The sequence below is a fragment of the Oreochromis niloticus genome, linkage group LG6 (assembly GCF_001858045.2).
Source record: "Oreochromis niloticus isolate F11D_XX linkage group LG6, O_niloticus_UMD_NMBU, whole genome shotgun sequence".
Taxonomy (NCBI): domain Eukaryota; kingdom Metazoa; phylum Chordata; class Actinopteri; order Cichliformes; family Cichlidae; genus Oreochromis; species Oreochromis niloticus.
In genome coordinates, this window is record NC_031971.2 from 39,464,696 (window position 1) to 39,490,596 (window position 25,901).

General features: G+C 41.6%; 1 protein-coding gene and 1 non-coding gene across 3 annotated transcripts in view; one reads left to right on the plus strand and one right to left on the minus strand.

Moving 5' to 3' along the window:
* Window positions 1-25,901, minus strand: part of LOC100695245 (sodium/potassium/calcium exchanger 3) — a 60,732-nt gene that overhangs the window by 8,587 nt on the left and 26,244 nt on the right. The window contains exons 3-10 of one of the 2 annotated variants that reach the window (XM_025908103.1): window positions 10,786-10,862; window positions 5,371-5,445; window positions 4,783-4,867; window positions 3,852-3,955; window positions 2,591-2,665; window positions 402-427; window positions 249-302; window positions 43-173 (exon numbers count right to left, since the gene is read on the minus strand). In XM_025908103.1, coding sequence (XP_025763888.1) covers window positions 43-173; window positions 249-302; window positions 402-427; window positions 2,591-2,665; window positions 3,852-3,955; window positions 4,783-4,867; window positions 5,371-5,445; window positions 10,786-10,862 — 627 coding nt within the window. Of the gene's footprint in view, window positions 1-42; window positions 174-248; window positions 303-401; window positions 428-2,590; window positions 2,666-3,851; window positions 3,956-4,782; window positions 4,868-5,370; window positions 5,446-5,610; window positions 5,944-10,785; window positions 10,863-25,901 lie in introns of those variants that run through there. The other variant, XM_005470156.4, reaches the window with a different exon arrangement.
* trnat-ugu (transfer RNA threonine (anticodon UGU)) lies at window positions 20,481-20,553 on the plus strand. Its single transcript has one exon. It is a non-coding gene; the product is annotated as a tRNA-Thr (tRNA).

The following is a 25,901-nucleotide window of genomic DNA, read 5'->3' on the forward strand; positions in this document are numbered from 1 at the left end:
CACTGAGACACTTTAGAGGACAAGCAGAACGGGCTCGGATACCTTTTTTAAGCAGGACTGCAGTGGCGTCACACGTGACATCCTCCAGATCAGTGCTTCCTGTGAGCCCATTGGCCAGATTCACCGAGCCCTTCTTTCGACGGTCGAAGTAGCGATGGGCCCGGCCGTTGAACCTGGCAGTAACAAACGATCACAGACTCAGTAAATCACTGCAACCAGCTGTTTAACTCTCTGAAGCTGACACTCACTTCATGATGAGGATGTAGACTGCATACATCAGGATCAGGACAAGAGATTCCCACCTGCACACAAACACAAGCAAAAGGTTTCACAGTCACCCTTTCCATTTCAAAAGCTCAGTCATATATATTTAGAGTATTACGGTAAATGTCAATACGCACCAGCACACCTCTTCATCGTAGATGAACTAAAGATGCAAAGACAAAGAGGACACAAGGGGGTTATTAGGTGGAGGAAGTACGCGGAGTTTAATTAAATCCTGCAGTTCAACATCTCTGCCGCTAGGGGGCAGGGCCAGCTAAGAGCTCAAATCCACAAAAGGGTCCAAATTAAAGATTGTTGTAGTAATCCTTGTGTTACAGCCAAAATAGTAAACAATGCCAAAAGATGTACAACCCTTAGACTGATTGTATGAAGTTTTATAAAGATGTCCTGAAAATATAAAATGATAACTATTTAAAAGCATAATAACCAAGTTATTGGAGCTACTGTTAGTTGTTACATCAGTTACAGTTTTATGTAACTGATGTAAGTTACACATCAGTTGTTAAACCATATCTGCACCGTTAACTAACAAATATGAAAAATGTTTTTCTAAAGAGTCTTTGTTTGATGTTTTCATGCTTTTTATGCAAAGTTCTGTATCTGTGAAGAACAGCTCAGTTCAGTTATTTGTAAATGAATATGCAAAGTCTGCATTTAAAGGACATGATGTGTGACATCACAGTCTCTCTGGTTTCTGTTTATTGGCCAATCACTGAGCAGGCTTTGGTTGCATGCAGGTAAAGGGTCACAGTTGCTGGAAACCATCGGCTAATCCAATGTATAATTTAATTTCAATAGCTTTTTAATAACTAACCTGTAGTCATGAATATCATCCAGTAAGACTCTTTCACAATGTCAACACACATAACTGTTTGTAAAGTGTGCATATGATTATTTCATGCACAGATCTTCAAGTCATCTTTTTTTTCTTTACTGGAATTTCTTTGTTAAGAACAGATATGTGTTCAAACAGAACACATGCAAACATGTTTAAACTAAATACTACTATCTATTATTGGTCTTCTTCTTACTATTAATTGTTTTTGTTATTTTTTGTCATTATTTACAGATTTTTGGTTTGTTTGTTTTTTGATGAGATAATTAAAATCCCTACAAAAGTCCCAAAGGAGCCTCTACTGGTTTGATTTCATTAGCAATAATGTCCTCCTCCCTCTGCTTAGATTAATAAAGGTTTATTTGCTTTAGGTCTGAAAAGCTGTCTTAGGAGAGTGAAGGGCTCTTAAGTCGTCACGTGGCCTAAATGCATTTTAGATGTACGGTCTCTGAAGCCACATCAGTCCTGGAGAAACTGCCTCCAACAGCACCGTCTATGCTACTCAAAGATGGCAAAGTAAAACTGTATTAACAACATTAATTCAGTAACATAGGTAATTGTAATAGTAATCACAGATTAGCTTAAAAAAAATCAATGTCTGCAGTGAGTTTCTCACCCTGGTCTGAGAGCTCAGCTGTGTTTAAACGTGTTTTTCATGTTGGTGCTCCTTGTTGGACAGAAACACTCATGTCGCACTTTTTCTTTCTTTTTCTTTGATCCACATTCCGTGTCTCAGGTGAAACAACATTCAGCTCCTCGGTTACTGCAGACCAAGCCTTGTTTTTTGTTTTAAAAAGAAAACCGTCCCACCTGAGGAAACCCTTCTACTTTCCTCCTGTTTTGGTTTCTTTGCTCAGTTTATTTTTTCTTTAGAAATAAAAATATCTAAAAAGCAAATTGTTCAGATTAGCTAACATAAACATGTTGGACAAGAAGAAGAAAAAAGAGGTCCATTCCCTTTAAATGTGAGAGACACTCCAGTCTATTCTACTGTACGGGAAGCATAAGTCAGCCACTGGTTTCCCACATTAACATGCAAGTGTTATTTCATTGCTGTAGTTCATTGAGGTAAGGCTAATTTAGTTTTCAACATATCATCATACTTCTAATAACTAATAATGTTTTGTATAAACTTTAAAGTACCAAATAGATGCAGTGGAGTCAAAAGATCAATATTTCCCCACAAAAAGTTGCACAAAAATTGACTTGAAACTATGCTGTACTTGAGTAAGCATACATCCTACCACTCCATTGCCTTTGTGCATTGCATTGTGGGAGAGAAACCTACACTTAAAGCTACACTGCTGAGGTAGAAAGTGCAAATGCGTAGTGACTGTAAAGCTGCTAACCATGACCTGCCCTGTAAACTGGCTCAGTAAGTGACTGCATGAGTGCCTCTTCCTGCACTTACTCCACACTTGATCATGTGAACTGTGCATCTACACGTGACTCTGCAGTATAAGCTCTTACCGCAATGAGGGCAGTGACAGAAAACGTGTAATAAATCGAATCTCGGAGTAGAGCCCAGTGAGACAGCTTCACTGCCTGTGAGGGAAAAAAAGGAAAACTGAGAGATAAGCACACCGAAAGTATCCCGCATCAGTTTATGCTCTCGTACAGTAACACTCAGCCTTCTGACATCATTACCATACTGATGTAAACACAGGAGGTCTTAAGTTAACCTTTTGAATCACAGCCACTGAAAAAGGCAATTGCAGGTTAGCATCCTACATAGAAAAAGAGCTGCTGTGTTTACCGACTTTATGTAATCAGATATAACGCAGGGGCCCACGATGCCGTGACTAACGCTGTAACACGCTCCCACACAGCTCACTGTATATATAAGTGGAGGGTCAGGGGGTCACATCTTGAATGTGCCACTCCCAGCTGTGGAATCGTAAAGTTGGATCCCAACAAAATGTTTGCTTTTACTGGGTTTGACTGCATAAAGCGCTTTGTAGAAGGAACCTGCTACAAACATCTAGCCAAAGGTAATAAGCAGCAGCAGCAGCGAGGTGCACTGGGTGGAACTGAAGATGATTTCACTGCCCCCTCCGAGCTCCATCCCAGTGCCTGTCTTTCCCCCTCATTATCCAAGTATGATTACATAATGCACAATCTGGGATTGCATCACTGTTTGGAGTCCAGCACATATATTTTTCAGAGCAGAGAGCTTATCCTTGTACTTTGCTCATTTCCATGTCCCAGGCATGTCAGATAGCATCAGAGAGAGGCTGCTCTACGTGATGCTATCTCTGTATCTCATGCAAAATACACAAAACCAGTGAGGTAAAGTAGAAAAAAGATACAAACAGCCTCTTGTAATCACACTGATATGATGTTTTAAATGTGGCTGAGCAAGGCGGGGAATTAAAAGGAACAAACAAAAAAACCAAAGCACCAGAAAAGAATCAAATATAAAACACAAGCGTGATTCCTGATTCGTTCGTTTTCATCATTTTTATGACCTTACAGCGTTTTAATATTTACTTTGAAATTATGCAGAATGTGTATAAAAATGAACTCCCTGCTAAGCGTGCCACAGCTAACATCTGTGACATTAAAGCTCAAATGAACAGCGTGCACTCCTCACATAAACATGAATTCACCCTCTACCACTCTGTGGTTGCTCGGTATTTAAAGGTGACATTAGGCCGCCGGTTGCGCGCTGTGAAAATGCCACCGGGTCAGCAGCGAGCTCAGCCAGTGTAACGCTGCTATGACATCATACCTGGCCGGCGAAGAAGCCACACACGCCGATGATGCAGAGGATGTTGAAGACGGCTGAGCCCACGATGGTCCCGACGCCGACGTCGCCATGGGTGATGAAAACTCCTGCAGGGAGAGTGAGCCAACAGGCGCGCACACACACACACACACACTCGATGAGGTCCACAGAGAGCAGAGCACACGTAGCATCTGCAGTGGTGACAAACAGATGTCACACAACTGTCAAAGCACTTGACACAAACATGAACACACGTGCCGGCAGAGGGGTGCGTGTCCCAGCGCTGAAAGCGAACAAATCCTGTTTTCCCGGATTCAAACTTGCACTCTATGTTAATGATGGAGAGAAAATATTACTGTGGACCTATTATACTTTTCTTTACTCTCTGACGATGATCACATTTCGAATTCTAATCCTTTTGAGCCAAAAGCCAAAGCTTCACAGTGCTACAAACACTCGGATTAATATGTTTTTTTCTGTTCTATTTGTATCTGTACAGAGAGTGGATGTCAGCCATTTAGAAGAAAGCAGGTTTAAAACAGAGGAGCTAAGAGGAACCTGAACACTGCACCAAGGCCCCATAACAGATAAATAAGGATTATTTCAAACTGTGAATCAAGCAAAGCTAGTCTAGTAGAGCCTTAGAGTAAAACTATAAAGCTGGAAATGAGCTGAATATGTCACCTTGAACTTAGACAAAATAAAGCACGTTAAACACATTTGGCACATTTACATATTTCCTACATATTACAGCTAAATTTAACAGTGCCATTCACCCACCAGTAACACTGTATATTAGTGTGATTCTGAATATTTAAAGCCATGTATGTTCACTGCATGTGTCTTGGGATAAAAGCTTTGAAAGCCATGGCTGCTGCCAGAGTTAGAGCAGAGGATGTAGACTGATGGAGGGATGGGTGTAGAAATGTTGTACCTATGATGGATGTGAAGAGCTCTGGAGCCGAGCTGCCAGCGGCCATGAAGGTCGCACCTGCGACGTCCTCGCTGAGATTGAGACGCTGAGAAGGAAACGGATCGGAAGATGAAGAAAATTTCAACGGGGAAAAAGTGGCGCAGTTTCAAAATCCAGACAAGACCAACTGAAGGATTTTAGAAAACTTTTGGGAGAATAAATAAATGTAACTAATTTGGGCTAATGTTAAATACACAGAGTCATTTAGAGTTATTTATCTCTCAATCAAATCTCTGGCGTAGTACATTAAAGTCTTGAAACAGTGAAAGAAAACTCCTTATCAGGATAAAAACTGGCATAAACAAATTCTTTCTTTCTTGTGCGAGGACAAAGACGGTATCAGTGCTGACGTGCTGCATGACTTCCTATTTCTGGGAGATGGGAAAAGCACTTAATAAAAATTAAATAGAGTTCAAATGTGTTTGTCAAAGCAAATATGTCAGCGGTAAACATCCAGCTCTGAAAATATCAGTATCTGTGGTTCATCTGAAACCGTCCAGCAAAACTTCCCCAGCTGAGTGACTATATTTTTAAAATCTCGATTAATACCTCACATAACTTCTCCAGGGAGGGGACGAAGTAGTCATCGCAGACGACGGCCAGAGCGCAAAACATGTATATGGTCTGTGAAGAGACGGAAAGAGCCTTAAACATTACAGTGAAGGAGGAACAGTGTGCTTTATGTGTTTGGTTTATTTAAACTGGACAGCAACAAGAGATGTTGTTATTCTGAATTTCAGAATGGTACAATAAAGAATACCTTTCTGCTTAAATTTATATGTAAATTACCATAAAAATAATTGAAGTCACAGATCTCGGCCCATGAAAATTCAGTGGAGTCCATTAACAGATCGGGCATTAAACATTCACGATACAGCAGGCCCACACTGTTAACTCTTTAAAACAGGGAAGTTAGTTTTCTCTCCCGAAGCACGCTGGCATACCAAAACATAAACTCTGACCTTAAATGTAACCGAGCTGTTTGATGCTTAGTAAAGACGCTGGATTCGTGATTCCTTCTAAGCTTTTACTGTGTAGCTGAGCAGACATTACATGCAAAGCTTGACTCTGGGGGCGGAGACTGGGCCTAGCGTTAGACATTTTTCTTACTGCATGCATGCACTGTACATGCACTGTGGGAAACCCCCATTATTCATCAATAGTAGTCAGCCAAAGCTAATATAGTTATTTATAGACATGCTTAAATTCAGCCTAATTCTAAAACCAAGAGGAAATTTTAAACAGTCTTTTTATTAAGAGGTTTTCCTTTTATACACATAAACATCAGCATATATATTATACATATAAACAGAAAGAAGAGAGAAAGGTTACAGATGATCTGTACATTCAGGTTAAATAGTGCATTTAGGCTGTGAAATGAGTTCAGAAATCTTCAGCTGTGAAACAAAAGGAAAAAAAGAAAAAGAAAAAAGGGAAATAAAGAGAAGATAGAAAGAAAAATACAAACATATGTATGATATATCCCAAAGTAGAAGTTATTTTTTAATTGTTTTTTTAAAAGATTTTTATGGTTATTCTGCTCTTTTCAACTATAATTTATATGTTTGTCCTTTATGGTACCAACAATATCTTAGTCACTGTACAAACATATGGATTTAATCAATGAGTAGTAATCTGGATAATATATAATCTATTAACATAGTAAATGTACAAAGGGAATTTAAGTATTATGCAGATAGCCTGAATAGCCAACCAATCACAGGAGATGGCCCCGCCCCTCCCTGAGCCTGGTTCTGTCGGAGGTTTCTTCCTGTTAAAAGGGAGTTTTTCCTTCCCACTGTCGCCAAAGTGCTTGCTCATAGGGGGTCATATGATTGTTGGGTTTTCTCTGTATGTATTATTGTAGGGTCTACCTTACAATATAAAGCACCTCGAGGTGACTGTTGTTGTGATTTGGTGCTGTATAAATAAAATTGAATTGAATTGAAAATAGAACTCAACTTATAATGAATAATAGTTAATAAAAATAAATCAAACCTGTATGCACAATTAGTTTCAGATTATTTCCGCAATAAAATACGAGTTCATCATCTGCAAATAAATTAAAATTCAAAGTTTTTTGTCACCTTAAGAAGAAATGTATATAATAGACCGAATACTGAATACTGCCAGCTTTAGACATCCAAACATGTTTGAATAACACAGAAAAAATATTTGACAAAAAAAGCTGAAAATGTTCAATTAAACCCTAAACATAAAAATTCCATTACAAACACACAGATCACATCATCTTAAAAAGAATAAACCCGAAACTCTGAACATGAATTCTTGTTGAGCGGGTCACGGGCAGCATAAGTTACATCGGTGATCTGGATTAAAAGGCAGCCTGTGACACTGAAACTGTCAGATTAGATGTCACATCAACTTCTCTGGCATCCCATAATAGATCCAGCACAAGCACAAAGACACGGAGACAGGGTGGAGATCAAAGACAGGTGGTGATGATCAAAAGCAGTAGTGATGACAGAGTGACTGCTAATGTGTGAACAAAGGAGAAACGCTCTCACACGCTGTAATAACAAAACCTTTACAGTTAGACCGACGCGGGAGTGATCACGCTCTTCGTGCCCAGAGATTAGTCACATTTTACTGAGCAACCACAACCTCTACTTCCTGATTCTGGCAGCAGGTGAAAGCGAGCACGTTATGTGTTTGAGTGCCAAAAGCAAAAGGTCAGAGGTCACATGTAATCCTGCTAACTGGGTTTACCCAGATTTAGAGCTGAGATAGAGGGTGGGAGAAAGCGTCTTCAGCCACAGAGACATATGCTGAATGCACACTTGTTTCTATGTGTGCACGTGTGAATGCGAGTCGAGGAAGTTCTTCAGTCTGAGCTTGTGTTTGTGTTTTTTCAGAGAAGTGATGATCCCAGCGCTAACGAGCTGTGCGGGACAGGAGAGTGAGTCAGCAGCACAGCTGCTGGGAGACAAGTTGGAAGCACAATGCTGCGATAAAAAAAAAACCAACCCAAAAAATCAGAACTGAAGCATGAGCAAAGCGTGCTTCCATTTGTAAACACCACAATTTCTCATGGTCAATTATAGCTTTCCCAGTTCAGCTTCACTTATGGCTGCATCACACGGAAATATGAGGGAAAAGACAGCAGTGTTTAAATCTGCATCCCTCGGTGGTCAACCTGAGTCGTAGGATGATGTGGCATAAAATTTAGCTTCATATTTTTAATTTTGATTTCTAACCAACAGATTAGCAGAGAAACGAGCATTTACAAGCACCGTGCAGAGATGATCTGCACAGAGGAGCAGCTGCACGTTTTCTAAAATGTCATAATTTGAACTTCATACTCTCAATATTTCTAATTTCTAAACAGATAAATGGTTAATTAATCGCAGTCACATGAACAGGAAAATCTTAGCTTTTAAGGTTTCTACTGAAGAAAATATCAAAGTGAATCACAGCCAAGGACTAAGGCAAGTTTAAGGCCTGAAACTGAGTCACTACAAATACACTGAATTTTTAAACAGTAAGAAAACCATCTGACCCCCTCAGAGTCAGCTGATATTTTTTAATACCTTAGCATATTTTTGTAGCCACACATAGTTTTACCTTCATACTGGGAATATTTTCAAAATTACAGGCCCTAGAATTACATAGGGGATGCTTTAAATTAAATTAAAAACGGCCTTTGAGTTTGCATTGTTTTTCCAGCATCTATGATCACTCGTGACTTCAGGAGAGAGTGCAGGAGAGATCCATGTGTATCTTGTCATTTCAGGGCTGAAAAATATATTTAATCTTTTTTAGAAACTTTAACCACGTCTGTTTTCACCCAGTGTAACAATCTAGAGACAAATCTTTTTTTCTATAACCTCTATAAACTGCGTCATTTTAATGCCTGTGATGCAGAGAAACAGAAACAAGCACTGGTATCTTGGATCTTTGATCATTCAATGAAGAAAGCTCAACAAATGCATTTTGGGTAAACTGTGAAGTGTATAATTGCCATGTGACGGGTGGCTCCTCAGAACAAGCTGCAGCATGTGAAAGGTCTCCTTTTACCTAGATTTTGGTATCAGGCTCATCTTCTAACTGTGATTCCTTTCACACAAAGTAATTTTCTAATACAGTCAGTTTAAGTTTTGAGTTGATCTGGTTGCTTTTTTTAACAGAACATAAATAGAACGTAATGAATCCAAAGACTAATAATAATAAAGTCAAAGACTGAACTTTATGAGCCAAGAAAAAAATAGTAAACAGCTTGGAGTGAGTTTTGTGACCAAATGAGAGACGTGGATGTTTGGTTGTAAAACTGAGTCACTTGGTTTAAGGCCAACATTAGAAGAGATTGTCCAGCTTAGAGGTAAACTTCGATGCCATTGCCAAACAGGGCAAATGTGGACTTTTTGTCGCATGTCTTCGCAAATACATTGCAAACGGAAAAAAGGGCATCTTTGTATACTCAGCTCAGACTCTTCTAGATCCAAATAACCTTCTGGGTTTAAGTGCTCGATGGGTTCCTGCAGGATGTTGAGAGGATATCCAAGGCTTGGTGAAAAGCCAAGTTGAGACCAAGTCTGGAAAAACCTTGTAAATTCACTTTGAGTTGGGACTATTTACTATTCCCAGGCTCGGGAAAGCATTCCATCCGAAAACTTCGTGGAAACCCACTTTGTCCCACTTTGGGTAAGTCAAATGCATAAATTGCATTTCTTATTTCAGACACACACGATCACAGTCTGAGCATTTCTTATTTTGTGTCCGGATTTTACAGGCAGCCTGTTACAGCAGCGTTTTATTCTGCAGCTGCGGGGCACGATTGTCCTCCCGCTGTACACAGAACAAAGCACAATGACATCGGCTATGAAAGGACACTGAACATTATTTTAAAGGTTAAAAAGTAGATGGAGCTTATCTTCACCTGCTATTTTGCACTGATTTCTAAACACCCAAGCATCCCAGTAAAGGTTACCATTCTGCAGCAGGAAAACGCTAGCTCGGAGGGTGGCTGCAAAGTGAGACACGGCAAACGCTTCATTGTTTAGTCCTGTGGAGATGCTGCAGGAGCTTCCATTATGGTGAAACCCCTCAGAGACCATCAGCACAATGCAACATGGATCATCACGTGCTGGAACATTCTGCATGCTTTGTCGCTCACGCAACAGTGATGAAAGAAGGGCCCCATCATAGTTTGGGCCTCACATGGTGACCCCTGCTGGGCCCCACTGCAAAGGCCATGTGTTTGTTGAATTGCTGGACGGGAAAAGACTCAGCTGGCACTGAGCTGCAGCTCAGTCTGGAATACTGCAATCCAAACACCAAAGATATTGCCAATTGCTTTGATTTATATTTGGTGGCATGGCTCTTTTCTGGGACAAGTACCGGGGACGGAGATGGTTGCAAATCAGCTTGCAAAGGTGCATCTGCAACTGTGAGCAGGCTAAAGCAGCTTAAACAGTGTGCCTTATATGAGAGTTTGCAGTCAGATGTGTAGAAGCCATCAGCTGATCTGAGCTTGACTTTGAACTAACCCTTTGTTAGCTTATTAGCATGGCAAAGTTAAACCAGTGGTTACCACTTCTGCCTCATTGTGAAAAGCATCTGGGTTCAGACTTGGTAGCTGTTTGAGGAGCTGGTTGAAATGTGGAAAAGGAGAGATGTTCTTTATATTATCAACTAAATTTAGATGTAAATGGATGTGTTTTTCTTCTTTTTAGCTTTAATTTTTTAAACCTCAGCATTGTAAAGAAGTATTGGTTAGACAACTGGTACAGTCGTCCTTTCGGTGGGTTTTCAGCATCGGCATTATTTAACGGGCTGCAGGTCTTCTAAAACAATGTGCATTTTGTTTCCATGTGTTCATGAAAATGAAGGAAGATGAGGCTTTGGATGCACAAACCATCTGGGAATTTTTGGATGAGTAAGTAAAATCTCTAACGTGGACACAGGGGAACGGATGCAGAGCTGTATCGGTGAAGGCAAACTTACACACAGGACATGCAACGCCACGGCTCCTTCTGTCCTCTCTTTGTTCGTGAACAGGTCCGTAGGGAACTCCTGGAGAGCTGCAAGAGACAGAAAGCCAGGATCAGGACACTTCATATACAGTAATGCTTGGTGTGTTTTATCAGAGCACGTTTCCAATGCTCTGCAGAAGCTTAAACTCGGTCCCGCCCAGAGAGTAACTTAAACCAAGTATGTGATGACAGTCAAACTGTGTCCTCCCAGGCAGTGCGTATCAGTACCCTTCCTCAGAGAGAAGAGTGAAATGGAAAACAGTAGGAGGACGAAGAGAGGGCAAAGAGGAGAGAGCACCATAAAAATAGAGCACGGGATATTTAAGGTACAGCAAGTGGGATGGAGAGCAAAGGAGAGAGAAAGGGTGATGGGAGTTTAACCACAATTTTTCAGCTTGAGAATGTGAGTACAACTGAGGATCAGCTGTGTGTGAGCACAAGGAAAAGACAGAGAGAACATAAAGGAGGGGGTTTGGCCTTAAAGGTGGCTGGGGTTAATCCACCACCTCTCTGTGGCTTCCTCACTGACTCTCTGAGTGCCAAGACGAGCGACAGGCACTCGGGTGCCGGGGAGAGTCGAGGAAGCTCTCCTTCTCGCCCCTTAAGCGTCGAGTCATCCTTGTCATCATCTCCACCCACACAAACCAGAAGTCACTGCTAGCATGTGTTACATATTTCAGCAATAACAGGGGAAGGTTGGACAGGCATCAAGCACAGATTTGGGCTAACAAGTGCTAAGCCATGAGAAATCGCAACATCCGAAATATTTTACTGATTAGCTTCAAAGAGCCAAGTAAAAAAGCACAGTCCTATATTTTTATGAGCTTTAATTTATGTTTGGTTTTGAATCCCAGAGACTGCATTACATTCCAGTATATGATGATAATATAATAATTGAGAAAAGTTGCAAATTAGTGCATTAAAAAAATCACCAGAATGTTTCAACTATTTGTGATTGGCTGGTTTGCAACAGCTTTGGAATAATAACAGCCAACAGGCTGTTGGATTAATGTGTGGGTAACTAACAGGTCAGAAATCCCGACAGTATGATTTCAGCCAGTGTTTAAATAAACCCAACAGGACATCAGATGTTTATGTTAAAACTGGCAAAAGTATCCCACAGCAAGCCTGCATATAATCACCTCAGTCATGTGGAATACTTTACAGGGAGTGATCAGGTCAAAGTGTTACCATAGAGGGGAAACCCTCCTCACGAGCTCTCACTTGCCTCCACAACAAGTAAGACTACATCCTACATCCATCCTGGAGATTCAGTACTCCGCTCCGTCAGACCTGGAGCCTGCGTTGACCCTTGTTCTTTTCTCTGGCTGAGCCTCCTTTCACATCCTGGATCCTGATCCACTCACTCACTCCCTGCTCCCATTGGCCCACTTCATTCCTGCGTTATTCAGTAAACCTTTGAAACCTGTCAACAGCTGTGTGAGTCTGCTCACTGATCCCAGTAATCCCAGTGATCCCAGTAAGACAACACTAGAAGGTAGCCGCGATGGTGGGCACATATAACTTTCAGTGATAAATGTCTCAACAGCTTAAAGCTGACATAAAGCATCAAAGTGCTGCAGAACAGCGCTGGTTAGCAGGGCTGTCATCTGTTTACTTTGCCATCTGCTATCTTAGTGGCCGCTTGTACTGTAAGTACATTAATAACATAATCATACTACATTTAAGCAGGCAGTATTTCTGGCACAGACTAGCAAGAGGAGTAATATTTAAATGTCTAGTCGACTACTCGCGCACAGCCAACAGCAGCATGAGTCACTTGTCCTCTTTATTTCTCTTTAATTCTTTTTAATTTACAAATGTTTGCACGTTCTCCCGGTGCGGCCCAGGTTAGTTCTCGGTTACTCCTCAGTCCAAAGATATTTTTGTAGGGTTATCAGTTGGTGGAGGTGGAAAGTGAATGTGTCTTGTGGCATTAAACACTTTGAGCGATCAGTAAGATAAAAAAAAAAAAAGTGCTAAAACAGTGCTGATCCATTTTAATCACACCAAGTGGCCTCTTCTTTGAGCCTGCTAAATTACAGGAGACTGCTTGTTTTATGGCACAGCAACAAGAGATGGGGACACAGCGATAAAGGTCTAAATCAGACATATTGCCGTTAGGTTGCATAATATAGACGTATAAAAGCAGATGCTGTGAGACACGTCTCTGCCTCCATCATCTTCCTCAGGGTGTCTGACTTATGGGTTATTACCCATTCCTATAAAATGTCAGGCTTTTGTGTTTCTTTTTGAAATTACAGAACTACTATGGTACACCTACATTTTAAACATTAAAATCCTGCATGATTAATGCAGTTCAAGTTCAGTTGTGATGATTTATAATTATGCATAGACTTCTGCCTCCATAAAATTAAATGCATTAAAGGGTCCAACTCCACCAGACCAATATGGCGACTGTCATGAGGCATTGTTAAAATGAACAGCAGTAACAGGTGTGGCATCTAAGTCTAACTGTCCATGTTTACAGAGTAAGCACCTCGAACAGAGCGTGATGCCCTCTGCATCACTGACAGTAGGTGAAAGAATGAACAAACATGAGAGTCCAGCGTGGTGAGTCGTTTGTTCTTCCTCTTATATGAATCTTATATATCTGATATTTCAGCGCAAAATCGTTCATGTTCATGTTGTAGAAAAGAAATAACAAATAATAACCACTTGTCCCCCTTTTTGTTGACCTATTTGCATCCACAGTCTATCTGTGGCCACCAGTCCTCGCCTGCACTATGTTCCACTGCCACAACTTCTTAAGCCGAACACAATGCAGAGCTGCCTGTAAAAAGCTACAGAGCAGCAGAGCAGACAGCCATCTCACAGCGACAGCTGGATGTGTTTAATATTTACTATTACAAGCCGATGTCGGCGAGCTCCAACTCAATCCAGCCGAAAATGCCAGGCGAGTATGTGAGGGGAAACAACAAGCAGCTCTTATGACAGGAATCAGGCTGAGAACAGAGAAGAACAAGAAGTCAACACTTCTGCCTGAATTCAAACTTTCTAAAATTAAAAACAGAAATAGTTCATTATGAAACAATTGAAGACAAAAGGCTGAAATAATCTATCAAAATGATTTCTCCTGAAGCATCGGGGGATAAAAGCCAAACAGCTAATTGTTTTTCCGAGAAGCACGAAGCTCAGTTTCCCACGAGAGGTAATAAGTACACGTGCGGATGTGATGCAGAACCACACACTCCCACAAGGAACCCGCTGAACCTCCATGTAAACAAGGTGTTTTATAAAACATCAGCACTGAAAGGTTCCACTTCACAGCACCCGGCTCTCTCCAAACCTCAAACACATGCTCGCCACGCTACACCGCTATACGAATGTGCTGCTCGCCAAACCCACCTCCACCCCTGAAAAACAGCGACTGTCACTGTGATGATCCAGATTTCCTCGCTGCATTGTGAGACTTGGATAAGTGGAAGGGTGCTGCATCTTTTTTCTAGATTTTCAGAAAGAAAAACAAAAAAGTGAAGAATAAGGAATGAAAAAAGATCAGGATTTAACACAAGTTGCAAGCATTGTGATCTACAGCCGCAACCCAGGTGGAAGAGCTTTTCATTAGTTGTCATCATTTAATATGAAAGCAGTTTCATTTAAGACCCTGTACAATAATGTGAAGTTTTTCTTTTACAGGACACCACAAACTCAAACTTACATTTTTTCCTCTTGCCTGTTGTCATGTTTATCCTGTCATGCTTTTCAGGCAATTTCAAAGTAATATACAATTCCTTTTAGAGCTGGGAGATTGCACTCCCCCAAATCTCTGCCACGAGTATGAACAGTTTGAGGTTGAAATGACCCACAGAGCAACACCGGCCACAAAGCAAGGAAATATGCCGGGCAGAAATAAACCTTGCGTATCCTTTAAAAAGCAAAGCAACAGTAACTAAAGGGCAGCACGACTTTGTGGGCTGAAATGATCAGAAAATGGTTCAAATGAAACGTCAAATAGACAGTTGGAAACTTCCAACTGAGGTGAACGGTGCTCTACACGAGATGTTGAGACAACGGTGTCAGCAGCCGAGTCCCATCGAGTGGTCACGCTAGCGGAGGCGAGAGCCGTGGCTGCAGAGGTACCTGCAGCACACGCACTCACTCTCATCTGTCGTGGCCCTTGTTCTCGGACCTCGGCTTTTGAGTTTTTGGACTTTCAAATTGTGTTTATCATTAAATATTTTTGTCTTTGTGTATTTCCTCTGTAGTTTTAGTCTTTAGTTCTAGTTCCAGGTACTATTTCCATTAGAGTTCATTACATCCCTCACGTTTTTCCTTCAGTCTTTCCCCGTGTTAAAGTTATTTCCGCGTCAGTTTTCCTTTTTAGTTATCGTTACTTTCTTCCTGTTTTACTTTGTCAGTTGTTTGTCTTCTATGTCTTGTATTTAGTTTTACTTGTCCTGTCTTCCTTCTCTCACTCTAACCCAGGGGTGGGCAATCTCAGTCCACGAGGGCCGGTGTCCTGCAGGTTTTAGATCTCACCTTGGGTCAACACACCTGAATCACATGATTAGTTCGTTACCAGGCCTCTGGAGAACTTCAGGACATGTTGAGGAGCTAATTTAGCCATTTAAATCAGCTGTGTTGGTTCGAGGACACATCTAAAACCTGCAGGGACACCGGCCCTCGTGGACTGAGACTGCCCACCCCTGCTCTAACCGGTCGCAGCAGATGGCCCCGCCCCTCCCTGAGCCTGGTTCTGCTGGAGGTTTCTTCCTGTTAAAAGGGAGTTTTTCCTTCCCACTGTTGCCAAAGTGCTTGCTTATAGGGGGTCATATGATTGGTGGGTTTAATCTGTGTATATTATTGTAGGGGGTTTACCTTATAATATAAAGCACCCTGAGGCGACTGATGTTGTGATTTGGCGCTGTATAAATAAAATTGAACTGAACTGAACTGCCTGCCCTGTGATTGTGTTGATTGTGTGAACCTGTGTCTCATTCCTCCCAGCTGTATCCAGTCCCCATCAGCCCTCAGTGTGCAAGTAAATGCAATCCTGGCATTCCTTTGTCTGTATCTGTTATCATCCGTGTGTATTCGCTTTGTTACTTGGACTTTTTATCAGCTGAAATTAAAGGTTTCCCTTTTGTTTTGTTCATTCACGTTTTTTTCGTATTTGAGTCCTCAATCCTGCGTGAGCAATGTTCTCTCCTTTGATGTTTTGATGGTGGTGATGGGGAGAAAGGTGTGGGGCCAAAAATGTCCCACAACTGTTTAATTTGTTTGATTTTTGATGACTGAGAAGGTAATAGTACATGATGCATGCAGTCAAATGCTCCTCAAACCAGCCAGTGACCGCTCGCGTTCCACAGATGGGGCAGCTATCATCTTGGAAGAGCCCAATTAGGGCAGAAATTACTCAAGACAGCTTCCCATTGGAGCAGCTTCGCATTTACTTGCAGTGACCATTCCCTCTAAAGCAGGGGTGGGGGACTCCAGGCCTCAAGGGCCGGTGTCCTGCAGGTTTTAGATATCACCCTGGGTCAACTCACAATCAAATGATTAGTTAACTACCAGACACGTTGAGGAGGCCATTAAGCCATTTAAATCAGCTGTGTTGGATCAAGGACACACCTAAAACCTGCAGGACACCGGCCCTCGAGGCCTCGAGGTCCCCCACCCCTGCTCTAAACAGAAACAATGGTCCCAAACACGAAAGGAGAATGAAGAGGCTCGTGGATGGTGCTTTCTGTTAATCTGACAACTATTAGATGATAGTCTGGGTAATTTATCAAAGTTATGACTACAAAGTGTTTCAGATTTCTAAAATGAAATTTGACACGTCAGTGACAATGACACATCTGTTTAATTAAAATCATCACTCGTGCCTGTAAAGTTTGCTTGCCTGAACGCTAACTCCATAGCAACAGTGTGAGTGTCTCGTTGATATAGAGTGTGGAAACAAATAATAGAGTGCTGGACTTAAGGTGAAGCGAGTCACTCTGCCGCTGCCATGGCTGCTAGGCAGCACGCTTGCCATTAGCAGTGCCATTTGATGTACTCGTTGCAGAAAGCAGGCTGAGGTTCGGTGCATTATGCATGATGTTTGGAGAGTGGAAAGAAATACATGTAATACTGGCATGTGGGGGAATGATGTGGGAAGATGTGAGATGTTACCTCACTCAGTGTTTCTTTAGGGCTTCAGCTGATTACTCAGAAAGCGGGAAAAGTGAATTGTACGCATGAGAGGGGAAAAAAAGTGATGGAGATGGTCGGATAATTAGTGCAGTTGTAAGTGAGGTCACTGGGATGAACCCTTAACAGCTGCTGAGGGTGCTTTGGACTGAACCACCCCTGCTCTCTGTGGTACATTCACATACAGACACACAAGCCGAACACTCGTACGCACCCAAGATACAGAATCACAGCACACGAGTGCACAGCGACTTCCATTGTTTCCCTTTCTGCAATCATCCCGGTTTTCCTCCTCTTCTTCATGATTCACAATCAGTGGCAGTCAATGTATCAATCAGCAATCAGGCTTCAGCTTGCTGGGGACACATTCTGCCTCTCCTGCTCTGCGCCTGCTGCCTGCATCATCCCGTGCCAGTCTAATTTCCCAGGCAATTTGGAGGGAGCCACTGTGGGCTCTGAATCAACGTGTAACATGATTCCTCTTTGTTTCCTTGTGCTGGAACTCTGCAGCACCATTGCTTCTCCTTTATAAAACACTGAACATGTTTAGACACACAAGCATATCACACTGACTGATGCACCGTAGTATTTCCATCTTCTCCCTCCACAGACTCTCATTTGCACTTCCTAGCTTTCTTCTGGACCCTCTCTGCTAACAGCAATGAGAGCAGAGACTGTCTCCTCTTCAGTTCTTCCTTGTGTAAAGCACCATGGTTGTATGATATATCCATATGTCTCGTAACCCCTTTAAGTAAACAAATATTTGGAAAGCCTAATCTCATAAAACTTCATATCATACACAATATCATCAAATATTATGTTGCAAGAGAGAAAATAAAAGGAATGAATAAAGTGTTAATATTTAAGTGTTTTTACACTCACACATATTGTAACATGAAACAAAATAACTTTACTCTCCTCCTGCTAACTTTAACCTTTAAAGTTAGCAGGAGGAGTAGATTCAATCATTATTACTAACATGGAAGCAAAGGCAATGAATTGTTCCTTCATTTTGATGCAAACAATGATGCAATTAAAGTAAACAACTATTAAAAGCCTATGCCCATCCTGAGTTCCTAATTAAACGTGGCATTGATTATAATAACATATCAGAGCTGCTGTTTTCTTACATCTTGTATGTTTCCTCAAGTAGTTTATTTACCCGAGTGTTTAACCGGCCGAATGCAAACAATGTACATGAAAGACGTACAAAGCCACAGTTAGTTCTAGTTAAATAATCTGCCTTTGCATATCTGTCTAAGATTATGCACTCTTGCCAGGCCAACATGTTAACACAAAAACAATATTATTTTCTGACCAGTATAACATGATTTTGTGGTGGTTAGTTGAAATAAGCTGAATGCACGACTAATGTTCAATCAGGTCACAAAGTTTTAAAAGAAACAAAACTGACATAAGCTGATTCTGTGCATCATTACTCTCCAAATATTTTTGGAGCTAGAAGAGATGGTTTAATGTGAAAAACCTGCTGTTAAATTAAGACACGGCTCTTTAAGGAATAATGAAGCCAGCACTGTAGTGGTTGGTACTGAATGCAACCCCTGACTGTGTACAATTCCCAGTAAACATGTTTCAAACCCTGACATTACTTTTCCCGTTAAATTTCTGTCAACATCACAGGGGAAACTGAACCGTAGGTGGACGAATGCTGACGTATGCACAAACAATAGCTGCCTATCAAGCCCCCATTACACAGCAAGCCAGTGTTCATATTACTGCACTAAACAAAGCAACTGTATGAGTCTTTGTTTTTAAAATTTGATAATAATTTGATCCTGCGACCACACAATGGGAACTCCACCTATACAGAATATTACTACCAGATACCCATTTTTAGAATATACAAATACTTTCAAGTAATTTACATTTATCAGATACATGTTTCACTTGCTGCTAGGGATGGGTATTGATAAGATTTTAACGATTCCATTTTCGATTCTGTTTAACGATTCGATTCTTTATCGATTCTCTTATCGATTCTTATTTTTAAAAAGGAGAACACTAAGGTCGATTAGCTTAGAATTTTGTTTTATATCTTCTCTCTGAACAAGATAGAAATTTAGGAGTAACATGGCCTTATAAACCCAACAGTGAGATCTTAAGAGATCCACAGCCTACGGCTCTTCAATGGGGTGTCACAGGGTCCCCGGGGAAAATTGTAAATGTAAAATAATAAAATAAATATTCTTCTGTAGCAATAACAAAGTATAACATAAATTATTCTGTAGCAATTACACAAGAATATCCAGTAATGTCCCTGCCTACAATTAAACACATTCACTTACCATCTGCTGTGGCAAATGGCTGCAAGGTTTTGACCACAAACTTAGTCACTGCTCGGTGACATTCGGGCCTGAAAAGAGACGCTACCGGTAGACTGCAGCGACAACTGCCAGCGAGCGCCAGCCAGACTCTGTCTGTCTCTCTCATCATGGTCACCTAAATGCACAGTAATGGCAGGTTTTGTAATAAAGCAGATCGCGCTAACATAATATGCACTGTTAGTTGATTATTTACCTGCCGCATTAACGGGAGATGACGTGCAAACGTTACCACTGCTGCTGGGTTGAGATTCACGAGTCCGGAGCGGAATTAAAAACACGACATTCATTTAAGGTCATCGCGTGTTTTGTGAGCAAATGCTTTTGCATATTCGTAGTGTTTCCTCCCTTAAATGAAATATCTACTTTGCAAGTATTGCAAGTTGCCCTGTTGTCATCCGTTCTGGTAAAGTATAACCAAACTTTTGAGCGTTTGAGCCGCTTAGGCGCCGTGTTTCCTGCCAGGTACGCTCCGACGCTCCGCAACGTGGTGACGTCATTCGGGGCGACTGGAATCGATAAGGGAATCGTTTGCAAAAATGGCAAACAATTCCAAGGAATTGAAACAGTGGGAACCGGTTCTCAACAAGAACCGGTTTTCGATACCCATCCCTACTTGCTGCATAGCTTAACTATCATTTTTCCTTCCTGGTATCATATTCCATTATTCTAGTAGATTTTGTTCGCTTCTAGGATATAAAACAAACCTTGGACACAAACTTTCCTTTGATAGAAAGTTCAGTGAGGATGTCCAGCAGATGATGAAGTTACATCTTTGGAACAACGTGTTGAGAAAACATCCGACAGTTATTCAATATTGAAGTATTTCCTGGGATTCTCGTGTCTGTGCAATAAACGATATAAAATACAGTCTCAGTTCCAAAAAAATCTGGACGCTGTTGAAAATGTAAAAAAAAAAACAGAATGCAATGATTTGCAATTCTTATAAACTCAAATTTCATTCGCACAGAATAGAATTGCTTATTTTTAATTTGATGGAAATAAAATGTCTCAAAAAAGGGGGAACGGGGCAACAAATATATCATCAAGATATTCAAAGAATCTGGAGAAATCTCTGTGCACCAGGTAAAAGGCTGAAAAAGCAACATGCTCGTCATCTTTGGGCCCTTGGGTGGCAAGGCCCCAAAGCTCAAGCCTCAACAATCCAGGCTCCATAGCTCAGGGGTTAGAGCACTGGTCTTGTAAACCAGGGGTCGCGAGTTCAAATCTCGCTGGGGCCTGTGAAACATTTAGCAAATTTCCTACTTCGAGACTAATAAATAATTATCCTATCTTAAATCACTGCACTGACTCAGGATCACTACTGTAAAATGTACTGGCGTAAAAAACATGACGGCTGCATCCTCTGGACTGGTACTGGCAGCTTGCACATCTGGAAAAGCCTGCCTGCGGTCCAGACCTTTAACCAGCTGACAACATCTGGAGCATCATGACATGAAAAATCCGACAAAGAAGTCCCATGACTGTTGAGCAGCTAGAATCCTCTATGAGAAAAACAATGAGACAACATTTCTCTCCCAAAACTCCGGCAGCCGGTCTCCTCAGTTCTCAGATGTCTACAGACTGATGTTAAAAGAAGATGGGATGCTATGTGAACGAATGTTCAGTCAACTCTCAGTTTGAAAGCAGCAGCAGAACTTTAGTGTAAAAAGTGATTTGCAGAGTAGACCTTCGATAAAGTCTCCGGTCAAGCTGACCTTTACAAGCTCAGAACACCCTTCTGTGCACAGAGACACAGACGTCTGCAATCATGTGACCGCTTGGGTCAGGGGTAACTTAATCACCCCTGTGAGTGCGATATCACCCTCTGCAAACACATGGTAGTAATTACGCTGCTTTATACTGACTGGAAGGAAAAGATAACACCCCCTTTCACTGCAGAGAGACAATAAACAGTTGGAGTTTTATCCATTAAAATCTGCACATGTTCACTGGAAAAGTAAGCTTGGAACAGGTAAATATTCCAATATAATTATTCCAAGATTACTTGGAGTGCGATTCTGTTCATTTTCAGCTCCGCACTTTATTCTTGGACTTTGCTAGAGTAGCTTTGCATGATTCAAAGTTAAAAATAAACTTTATTTATCCTATGCTGGGCCTTGGTTCAGACACTCAGTTTATCCTCTGTGTGAAATTAACAGTTTTAGCTCCTCCTCCTCCTTTGAAGCCAGCTTTCTCCTGATTGGCTGCTCTTAATAAACAGGTCTAAACAGGAGCTTAAAATGATTGTATTTGGGATCATAACACCGAGCCAAGAGTAGAGTAATTCCATCTCTGGAGCCGTGCACAAAATAAAAGAAGGAAAAGTTTAACAGTTCTACAGATGCCATGTGATAGAAGATATGCTGTAATAGAAGGCAAACCATTGAAGCAATCAAATATATTTGTTATTAAATGTTCAGATTTGTCAGATGCCTCATGATTTCAGCACCAATGAGGACCTTGCACTGACTAACAAACCGTGTGTGTGTTATTTATAGAGAAAGGGAAATAGCAAGGAGGAGGTGAAGTGTGAGGGCATACACTGATATCTTGGCCTGGAACTCTCCTTCACACATCTACTGTACAAATCCCAGTGGACGTCCACGCTCGCCATCTTTATCCAACACCCTCCCCCTTTCTCCATCTTTCATGTTTATTTATAACCAGCATGAAGCTGGAATTTGAAAGGTGGAGTAAAGCTTGAAGTCTTTAGGGACGTCTTGAGGGACGTCTTGAAATCTCTGCCACTGAAGTATAAAATAAGCAGCCAGGAAAGTCTCTGCCCCAACTCTGACTGTGTGCCTTCACCACTTTCTGCCCTGGACCACTGCCTCGCTCATCTCATGCCATCATTAGCTATAACATGCATAGCTTAGTTACACAAAACTAATCAGCAGCAACAGCTGGATGTTCACTTAATTTTCAGATGCTACCACATTTGGCTGAGAGGGTGGACTGCTAATAAGTTTAGTTAGCAAGTAACAGACTGAAAAATACTAGAAATTCACAGCCAGCCATGTTATTTGTCAAATAATTCCATTAAAAATGTTTGAAATGACCCCAGCGTCGCAAAAATGACAGACAGGTTCAGCTCGCTGACTGGAATTAGCAGACAGAAAGTGGCACAAATTGTCACAGCACCAATTTTAAGCTTTAATAGCATCCAAATAAAAATATTTCTGGGTTATTATGAAGGGTGAATTTAGAGGTGGGTAGAATGTGTTTTGTAGCAGGCAGTAAGTTGGACATTTTAACATGGGAGTCTCCAGTGGCCATTAGAAGAAGTGCAGTTTTTCCACTTTGACGCTTGCTTCACTTTTCAGACCCAGAAGTTGCTGCTTGATCCAGTCGAGCCCAGTCGCTACATGGCATCGTTGAATGCAACACTTCCTCTACTGCTTCAGTAGACTGCACACTTCAAATCCTAAGAAAGTCTTATTGTGGACGAAATAATGGGAATTTCTGCCTGTTCTTTCTGCAAAATGACTGGGATCATGATAACTTTGTGAACTACGAAGTCACTGTAACTTTCAATCGTCTAGTCAGTTCTAGCTGAATAATGTGTCTTTGTATATCTGTCTGAGGTTACTCTTGCCATGTCAACATGTTAATACAGTATTATTTTCCAGGCACTACAGTCCCAGTCAAAAGTTTAAGACCACTTGAAAAATGGCAAAAAATCATATTTTGCATGGTTGGATCTCAACAAGGTTCCAAGTAGAGCAGTTTATTGAAAACAATGTTTAAACTGAAACAGGCTGTGTTTCAACTGATCAAAAATTTAGGACCACACCTCGAAAAAAACCTCATAAACCCCCCAAAACAGAAATCAAAGTTCCAAACATGAACTAATGAGCAGCTCCACCGTTATTGTTGATCACTTCAAAACTATTGTTGCGGCATGCTTGATGCAAGTGTTTCAGTGAGGTGAGTGGGAACAATTCTTCAAGTGGTGAAGACGGACGCTCGAAGCTCATCTACTGTCAGCAACTGTTGTCCATTTTTGTAAACTTCCCTTGCCATCCATCCCCAAAGGTTCTCAATTGGATTTAGACCAGGGGAACACGCAGGATGGTCCAAAAGAGTGAGGTTATTCTCCGGGAAGAAGTCCCTTGTCCTGCGGGGATTGTGTACTGTAGCGTTGTCCTGTTGAAAAACCCAGTCGTTACCACACAGACCAGGGCCCTCAGTCATGAGGGATGCTCTCTGCGACATCTGGACATAGCCAGCTGCCGTTTGAAGCCCCTGCATCTCGTGAAGCTCCATTGTTCCACTGAAGAAAAAAGCACCCCAGACCATTATGGCACCCCCTCTACGGTGGCGCATAGAAAACATCTCAGGTGGGATCTGCTTGTCATGGCAGTAATGTTGGAAAACCATCAGGACCATAGAGGTTACATTTTTTTCATCATCAGAGAATGAAACTTTCTTCCACCTTTTAAATGTCCGATGTTTGGTGCTCTCTTGTGAAGCCCAAACGGTCAGTTCTGTGTTTAAGTGGCGTTCAAGGAGACGAGGCCTTTAAAGACATTTTTTGTTATTGAAGCCCTTCACTCTCAGATGTCGTCTGATGTTTATGGGGCTGCAGTCGGCACCAGTAACGGCCTTAATTTGGTAAATGGACTGGTTCTTATATAGCGCTTTACTACTCTCCTGGAGTACTCAAAGCGCTCTATACAACACGCCGCATTCACCCCATACACACCCATTCACACAAGCACTATTATCTATATGGTGAGTGCTTTCTAACTATCATTCATACACAGATGGATGCATCAGAGAGCAAGTCGGGGTTAGTATCTTGCCCAAGGATATTTGGCATGCAAAATGGGGGAGCCAAGGATTGAACCACCAACCTTCCAATCAGCAGCTGACCTGCTCTACCTCCTGGGTTATAGCCACCCCAGTGTCTTTCCCAGACGAGGATCGTCCAGTGTCTTGACGGACAGCCAATTGGATCCTCCGGCTCAGTGCTGGTGAAATGTTTTTGGGTCTTCCACTTGACTTTTTTGTTCCATAACCCTCAGGGTCATTTAAGAAATTCCCAGTGACTGTCTTACTGCGTCCCACCTCAGCAGTGATGGTGCGCTGCGAGAGACCCTGCTTATGCAGTTTAACAACCCGACCATGCTCAAAGAGGGAAAGTCTTTTTGCCTTTGCCACCAGAACGTCATGACAGTGTGACTACCTAACAGAAAATGACAATGAATCCACATTTCTGCACAGATTTGGCCTTTTAAAGGCATGTGGTCCTAAACTTTTGATCAGCTGTAAAACAGCCTGTTTGAGTTTAAGCGTTGTTTTCAATAAATTACATGCTCATAAATGTTCTGTCTCACTCCCATTTCTTCTTGTTGCATGTTGAAGCTTTACTTGGAACCTTGTTAAGATCCAACCATGCAAAATATGATTTGTTTGCCATTTTTTAGATGGTCTTAAATTTTAGTTCAAGACTGTATAAACACAAGTATTTCTGCCTTAATGCTGAATTGCAACTCACTCAGTTTTAAAATATCCAAAAGTGACATTAAAACAGATTTTTTGCATAATTAATCTACAGAGATTTTTCTGTTAAAAAAAGTTGACGGCAAATGATCTGCAGAGTTTGGGACTCATGTGTTGGCTTCATTTTCAAGCTGCTAAGTCAGTGGATTACCTGAGGGTCTACACCAAGACCCAGAAAAAGAAAAAAAAACAACATAATTTTGAACTGTGAGTCATGCAAAGCTACTCTAATAGAGTCCAAGATCGAAAACATGAAACTGGAAACGAGCAGGTTATGTCCTCTTGTGGCTCTCTGCTGTTAATCCCAAACTGAGGGACACTTCAGGGAATGCGCTGAGCCTCCTTAAAGTAAGGTTTCACCTGACAGGGAGACGCTCCCCAAAACCTACTGCTACCAGGTGATGATGTCACATCTCCTGAAAAAGAAAACCTTGTGTAAACCTTGGATAGGGCTTCAGCAGGGGATGGGGAAGCATTTTGGGAAGTGGGTGCAAAAGTGTTCGTGTTTGTGAGCATGAGTGCAAAATTTCACCGCTGCTCCTTTCTTACTGATGATATAATAATTTCAGGCTGTTGTCATGGAAACGCAAAGGCACTGTTGGCTGGATTTGGCATGGGGGGGTAAGATGATAAGCAGAGGGGGTTGTCTAACTGCATTTGGAATTCGGATATTTGAATGCCAGGCTCCTATTTGGATTGAAGTGCACTGCATGTGCGTGTGCGCTTGTGTGCGTGTGCGCTTGTGTGTGTGTGTGTGTGTGTGTGTGTGTGCGTGTGCGTGTGTGTGTGCGTGTGCGTGTGTGTGCAGATGCTGTTTTGCTGTTCTGATGACTGAGCATATTATAGTGTTTGGTACAGACCTGACCGACCTCTGGAGCCAAGGCTGAAGAGAGGATTTCTGTGTGTGTGTAAATGACAGACTGAGAGGCAGCAGAGCAGCACAGACCAGAGACCAGATGGACAGCATGAACAAACAGCTGCTGAGGTCATTTGCTTGACTTAATTCATACAAATTTTTGGAGTTTACTCATGTTGAACTATCTGTACTTTTTCTCGCTCGCTGTGCAAACTTGTAAGAAAT